This window comes from Trachymyrmex septentrionalis, unplaced genomic scaffold, assembly GCF_001594115.1.
Source record: "Trachymyrmex septentrionalis isolate Tsep2-gDNA-1 unplaced genomic scaffold, Tsep1.0 scaffold126, whole genome shotgun sequence".
Taxonomy (NCBI): Eukaryota; Metazoa; Arthropoda; class Insecta; order Hymenoptera; family Formicidae; genus Trachymyrmex; species Trachymyrmex septentrionalis.
The window spans coordinates 485918-493990 of NW_017304395.1; the positions used below are offsets into that span (position 1 = coordinate 485918).

General features: G+C 33.0%; 1 protein-coding gene across 3 annotated transcripts in view; it reads right to left on the minus strand.

Annotated features, from left to right (window-relative positions):
- Positions 1-2001: 2001 nt before the first annotated feature.
- LOC108756382 (inactive rhomboid protein 1) overlaps positions 2002-8073 on the minus strand; it is a 210125-nt gene continuing 204053 nt past the window's right edge. For all 3 annotated transcript variants that reach the window (XM_018500139.1, XM_018500137.1, XM_018500138.1), the window contains one exon: positions 2002-2637. In XM_018500139.1, coding sequence (XP_018355641.1) covers positions 2206-2637 — 432 coding nt within the window. In that variant the 3' untranslated portion in view covers positions 2002-2205. The remainder of the gene's footprint in view (positions 2638-8073) is intronic.

An 8073-nucleotide genomic window follows, 5' to 3' on the forward strand; every position in this document is an offset into this window, starting at 1 on the left:
AAAGCAATTAAAAATAACGTTAATTAAATTAAACATCAAAAATGTCGTAATAAAAATTTGGCAAATATTATCACATGTTTTAATATATTATAATTTCATAATATATATGTTTTGCTTCATTTCCATTTTAAATAATTATTTATTTATAAATTATATACTTTATAATTATGAAATCCATGTAATTGTTCGAATACTTGATGTAAAAATCCGTCGTATTTAAGACGTCTCTTTTGTAATTTTCGTTAAATACCAATAATAATAAAAAGTAATCAATTATCTTGACTTTTGAAATGTTATTTTATCACTATATAAAAAATATATATTAATAATAAAATTATATTAGTTAAAATTATATATGACACATAATAAAAATAAAAACACTTTTTTTGATTTTCGAAATTTTCGATGTATGGATCATAATATTTTGTACCAAAAATTATAAAACATTCATTTAAACTGTCTGTCCAATAATTATTTAAAGTTATTTTTATAATTTAAAAATACTATAAAACGAGAAAAAATGTTGTGAATGTTTTGATGAGAAAATTGTGTATGTATTTTTCAATTTTGCTTTTTTTTTTACAAATATGCCAAATTGAAATTCGCGAATGTTTCGCACAATCGAGCGAATATTTAATTGATATCCATATGATAAACGTTCATCGATCGTTCCTGTAAGAAGGCTCGCGGCCATCGTCATTACGGCCGTCGCGGTGCTACGAAAAATATTTCCAAGGTCAAGCCATCACAGACAATAGTTCCGGATGTCGGAGGTGCGGGGGACTATATCGTGCAGAGACGAAAGACGTGCGCACTTTCAAGGTTCTCCCTAAAGTTAGCTTACTAAAGTCGCCCTTACAATGGTAACAAGACTTGATCTTATTTACAACTGGCTCTCCTCTTCCATTATCCTGTTAACATCTCGAGGAGATGGATGCTAACCGTGCCAAACTCTGCGAGATTCCAAACAATCCATGGAGCATCTATTCGTCATCGTCACGGGACATCTAAGACCCGCGTATATATTTACACTCCGTCGGCGATTTAGAGTTCTGGGCTCCCTCAAGGCCCGCTGGGCCCCAGCCAGCTCACATCGGGAGCCACTCACTACGCTGGGACTTAATAATGTTAAGGCATCGTCGTGCGTATCGACGAACACGAGTTCCTCTCTAACGTTCGTTGGCAGTAGCGAAAATGTCGGTCGGGATCCATCACCTTCACCCGCTCGATCCAGGCACTATCAAACTCCCATATACCCGAACGCACCATGATATCACTCTTAATAAGAACGATCGAAAAATGATCGTGGAATTTTCAAAGTTAGACAAATTCGGAAACTCTAGAACTTTGAAGGTAGACTTGAGTTTGCGAAATTTCAGAAGCTCGGTGAATAAGTGTTATGTCGAATAGTGTTATGGAAGTGCAGAGAGAGTTTTTAAGTAATAAGATTATCTTCAAGTTTGCGGTCCACAATTTTGCAACTAGGATAACGCCAATCTGATGATCCTCGAAACTCGATGAGATCATTAAATATTGATTGAGGGCTAACAAAACGTTTATTTTTCATTTTTCTTTCAGTTTTATCAAAGAGATGAATTGTCCTTCTTTTTTAGTTTGTTTAGAAATTCAGGATTTTTCGTACGAGATTTCTTTCCATTTCTTTGTTTTTCTATGAAGGAATACATTTATTAATTTTTTTCTTTCGTTTCTTCTTGAAAATTGAAGAAACGATTTTTTTTCTGATATTTCTTCCAATTAGAATTAGGGAAAATTTTTATTGACTTTCTTCCAATTTCTTTAGAAATCCCCCAAAAATTCATTACATTTAGCTTTCTCAACAATTCTGCGTTTAATTTCTTCAAAAAAAAAAAAAAAAATCCATATTTTTTTGAAGATATTTCTTAAAAATTCGACAAATCTTTTCTGACTGTTATTAAAGAATCTTCTTCTGCAACTTCGTATTAAGACTTTCGACGATTTTGAAGATTTTAAACTGTGGTTAACAAAAAAATCTTTTTTCATTCAGCTCCGATCAATCTTATGGCTTCAATCGTGTTTTTGGGAGTCTACGAAAAGCGTCGTCAGAACGAGCACGGCGAATGGTAATGGCATAATATTGTAATGATGCGTGCGACGATGAGGAGCGTAAAGTCGGGGAACGAGCGGAATTATTCCACGCTCGACTGTGAACCACGGCTCCGTATGTCATACTGGCTCCTCTCGTTTGAAATTGATGTTCTGGGAGGCGCAAAAGTCACGGGTGAACGGCACGCAATTGAACAGTTTGCACACTTCACACTCGTACACTGGTACGTTGTAAAAGAGGGCGAGTAACAAGGCGAACAGGCCCACAATCAGAATCATGCAGACCCAAATCAATAAGATCTTCCGTCTACGGTCGTAATGGCCAAATGAGATAAAGGGCATCAGTGCGTAGGCCGCCAAAAAGCCGAAGATAAAGCCAAATAGATGCGCGTAATTATCTATCCATGGCAGGATACCCAGCGTCAATAGTCCCAATAGAATCAGGATCAGCTTAGATAATGCGCGACGCGGGTGCTTCAGCATCGGCCAGCAATGCAGTACTTCGACCACCAGCGTGGCAAGCAGAGCGAAATGTGCGCCGGCTGGACCAACCTGTAAATAAAATAAATAATATTAACGATAACGTTATTGATGCGTCCATCTAAAAAAATGATAAACTTCCATAAATAGGCGTTAATCGATTTAATAAACTTTTATATTTCATAAATGGAAAGAAATAAGAGAAAAGGAAGTAAGGGAGGTAGGGGGAGAGAGAGAGAGAGAGAGAGAGAGAGAGAGAGAGAGAGAGATTTTATAGCAATATCTCAATATTAACAGACAATTGCCTATAAATTGTTAATTGTAATATTGTTATCTAATAAATCCGAAACCCAATCGGAAAAAAGTTGCAATCTTTTAGTTGATGTGTGTGCGTGTGCGTGGCGTGTGCGCGCGCGCGCGCGCGCGTGTGTGTGTGTACACTCATCAATTAAAAGATTGCAACATTTTTTTCTGATTGGGTTTCGAAATACAGCTTGTTCACTGAATGATTGTTTCTTACTTATAGATCTAACTATTTAGATTCGATCGTTCTATGAGCAAGACTGAATGTAGAAATCCATTGAGAAAAAAGTGTTGCAACCTTTTAGTTGATGACTATACATACGGCGTTACAAATGTAATTAACACATGAAGTTGCAAGAGATCGGAGAAGGAATGCGAAAAAGGCATGAGAAAGAATGAGAAGACATGAAGCTAGCCATGTTAAGTTATTTGTGTGTACAATGTGCCATACCTGCAAGAATTTCGGACAAAATAAATGGCTAACTTTAAGTTTTTTTCATTTACAAACTACTGTTTGTAAATGAAAAATATTATTTTTTATTGAATGTAACGTATTCTCCATATAAATTTTACACAAAATAATAGATAAGTATAATACATAAGTATATAAAACAGATGTTTTATTAAAGTCATTATTCTCATCTTCATCTTTTGTCTTGATTTTTAGCAAAAAATAACAACTTTCTCTTAAGAGATAAGAAGGATGAAAAAAGACCAAAATTTCAAAAGTTCATTCATGATTTATATGAGAATTTACAGATTGTCCAATTCTCACTGAAAAATAACGATTAACTATAACTTTGAATGATTTCCTCAACACATAGTTCTTTTTCTTCGTGTAATTTTATATTTCAAATACAAAACAAAAAACATTATGAGCCAAATTGAAAGCGGCCCAATGAATAGTGTGATTGTATTCAGCAATCTACATATACTATTGGTGTGTTCGGGGAGACACTATTATAGTAGTCTGTCATTCTATCTTCGTTGTTTATTAGATGTAAAACAAGGATAAAATGACACAAATAGCGCTAATATAATAACGTCTCCCCGAACCACCTTAAATCATATATGTGTGTGTGTATGTGTAGGGTGCTTTCCATTTGATAACACAAGTTGATACAAGTGTGATTCTATCTTTGTTACTCTCTGAATGTCACGAAGGATAGAATGACGCTTGTGTCGACTTGTGTCATCAATGAAATTGTGCGCGGAGATCGTCGCATTCGGATGATTGCTGAGATTGTAAACGCCGATAAAGAAACTGTCAGAAAAATTTACATGACGAATTAAACATGAAGAAAGTCTGTGCGAAGTTGGTCCCAAAAAATTTAACCCCTAACCAAAAGCTGTGAAGCGTTATTTAGCCGCTAGAGGCACTCCAGTGCTCGAACACTCGCCTGATTTAGCACCCTGTGACTTTTTCCTGTTTCCGAAGATCAAGTCTGCCTTAAAAGGAACCCGGTTCGATGGAAAAGGTGAAGCGAAAATCGGCGGAGCTCCTAAATGCTCTTACAAAAGAAGACTTCCAGCATTGCTTTGATCAATGGAAAAAACGAATGGAACGGTGTGTGGCGAGGGGAGGGGAGTACATTGAAGGGGAGCATTCAATTGTAGAATAATTTTAAAAATAAAACTCTTTTTCATAAGCAGTCTCGTTATTTAATAGCCAGACCTCGTATGTATATTTATAAGTATACATATACATGTACACATACCCACATACAGGATGTCTCGAATTTTAAGTGGCTAAACTCTCTCTTCGGGAGCGTATAGACGATCGATAAACTAAGAGAAAAAGTTTTTTAGAGACTCGTTTTTGTTTCGTTTTGAAAAAATTAGCAAAAAAAGATAAAATGTTTTCATCTTTGTACTTATTTATTAATTATTATTCATTCATACTTATTTATTTATGTTGTCACTTGATTAATACAAATATTGTTCAAAATGTTGGTCTCTTGCAGCAATTGCATTTGTACGGACAGTTCGTGTTGCCAAACATTGATCTGGTCAATGTAACGACTCGTCGATTCGGTACTTTTCTGTTTGAAAATTGGAGCGCATACTCTCTCACTGAATCTAGCAGTATTATCGTTGAAGTCGTACACAGAAACAATAATATACTTTGAAAATAATAATATTCCAAAAATTACGTTTTGTCTTTTTTGCGACTTTTCCAAAACAAAGTCAATATCTCTAAAGGATTTTTTCTTAGTTTATACAGGGTTATTAATTAAAAAATATAATTAAAAATTGAGTCGAAAAGTCCTCTACCATTTTGCAATTTTCGTGATAGTTGATTGGGCAGCTGGATACTCGCTTATTCGACAATATTAAAAAATTAATATTTTGTCAATCATTGCGAAAATTGCAAAATTGTAGAGGACTTTTCGATTCAATTTTTAATTAGAAATAACTCTATATGATTATAGTGTCCGCTATTTAAGAAACATCTTGTAAAGGGTGTCCCAAAATTAACGCAAGATTTGAATTTGCCGTCATTTGTGTAGTAAAGTGTTGGCAACCCAAAAAAAAAAAAATTTAACAGCTGACAGTTTAGGGTTAGTGAAAATGGAGCGTGAAAATGGATTATTGAACATCAACAAATGGATGCTGATTTTTCGAGCAAAATCATTCTAAGCGATGAAGCACATTTTCACCTTGATGGCTTTGTTAATCGCCAAAATCGCCCCCTAGATCGTGTGATTTAACACCATTAGATTTCTTTTTATGGGGTTATTTGAAATCACAGGTCTATGTCAACAAGCCCACAACCACCCGTGCATTAAAGGAGGAGATTCAACGCTGCATCAACGAAATTCAGCCACATTTATGCAAAATGGTCATGGAAAATTTCGACAAACGAGTGCGTATGTGCATGCAAAGCCGTGGAGGCCATTTGCCCGGTGTGTTATTCCACAAATAACCCTATCCTATGTACTTTATGATTCAATAAAAAAATAACAATCAAAAGACTAAAAACTGTGTTTTCTATTTAATTCAAATCTTGCGTTAATTTTGGGGCACCCTTTATATTGATTCTTCACACGCTACAAATTTGGCCACTTAAATTTGAGACATCCTGTATATATGCAGACAGCCAAGCGTGATTTAGCATATTCGATAAACTAATGTATAGCAGTTGCCGTCAATTTGCTGATATCGAAATTTTATGTGCAAACTGAGTTAGCAACATAGGAGTATAAAATAAACATTATCTGCAGTTTATGAAATTTCGAGGGCAAACATTGAGGATTAATAACACTTCATGTTAATAACAAAATAACGGTACATGATGAACTTGCATCTCATATACAGTATCGTGCCGGCAACATAACGACAAACTAACAGCACGTATATCTAACGTTTTATATGTCACAAGATGCTATCAACTTGCTATTATCAAATTTAGAATTCAAGAGAAAATTTCATACATAATGAGGAAACATCTTGTCTCTAGTTTGTTGACATATCTATTGTAACGGCTGACAGTGATATGACGGTATCTTGGACTCATTTGGCTATTTGGATACAATGCGCGCGCGCGCATGTGTGTGTATATGTGTACATATATATACATATGGGAAAAGCAGGGAATTGTGCACACTTAAGAGGAATTTATTGCTGTCATGTGATTTTTTAAATTGAAGTTAATATAAGCACGGAAATACAAACTATAAATATTCTTCTATCAATATGCATTTTTATATTAAACAATTTTCCATTTAGTAATATAATATTTCATAAAAAAAAGTAAAAGCGAAAAATGTTTTGCGCGTCGGGTAATTGTGCGCAAAGCAAAAATCGTAAGAAATTAATATAAAATTAATAAAATAAATATTTCATGGAAAAAGTTTCATGGAACAGTGATGAAATAATGAAAAAATATATTATTATACTAATATTAATATAAAATTAATATAAACTTTGAAAAAAATAATACAAAAATTGGAAAAATTAATTATTTAAACCAAAATATAATTCTCAGCTCCATTGCATCTTCATGGATTCATTCAGAACACAGGCAGTAATGAAATCATTCAATCGATACAAACTAAAAGTAACATAATATCAGTATTATAATTTCGCATCCTACAATATAACTTTTAAGAAACATACAAAAAATCAAAATGATATCAAAATAACTTCATTTTGATGCTTAAAATTGCTAAACAGTCAAATTTTCTAACAAAAAAGTCATTATTTTGACATCAAAGTATGTTATTTTGACTTTCTTTTAAACTGTGAACACAGGCAGTAATGAAATCATTCAATCGATACAAACTAAAAGTAACATAATATCAGTATTATAATTTCGCATCCTACAATATAACTTTTAAGAAACATACAAAAAATCAAAATGATATCAAAATAACTTCATTTTGATGCTTAAAATTGCTAAACAGTCAAATTTTCTAACAAAAAAGTCATTATTTTGACATCAAAGTATGTTATTTTGACTTTCTTTTAAACTGTGAACACAGGCAGTAATGAAATCATTCAATCGATACAAACTAAAAGTAACATAATATCAGTATTATAATTTCGCATCCTACAATATAACTTTTAAGAAACATACAAAAAATCAAAATGATATCAAAATAACTTCATTTTGATGCTTAAAATTGCTAAACAGCCAAATTTTCTAACAAAAAAGTCATTATTTTGACATCAAAGTATGTTATTTTGACTTTCTTTTAAACTTGATATGTTCCTTGGCCTGTTATGTAACACTGTAAGTTATATTAAATTTATATTGTGGAATATACAGAATTATAACATTGATATTATGTTATTTTTAGTTTGTCGACTATTTGAAAAAAAATACGTTGAGAAATTTCACCGCGATAGCGGCTCCATTTATCGGAAAAGTGCTAAATTAAAATGCGCACAATTACCTCACTTTTCCCTAATGCATATATTGTGTATATATTGTACAATATATATATATATGTGTGTGTGTGTGTGTGTGTGTGTGTGTGTGTGTGTGTGTGTGTGTGTGTGTGTGTATTAATAGCATATTATTTAATTAATGAATTAGTAAATAATATAGTGTAGAGTCGGGTATTATAAGCACCTCAAGGAAACATTTTGATATATCTAACATACTGAAGAATAAAAAAATCTTATGCATGATAGATTTGTTGATGTTTTATGTATCTTAGTATTGAAATTAATTATTTTAATGCAAATGTTGAAATGGCG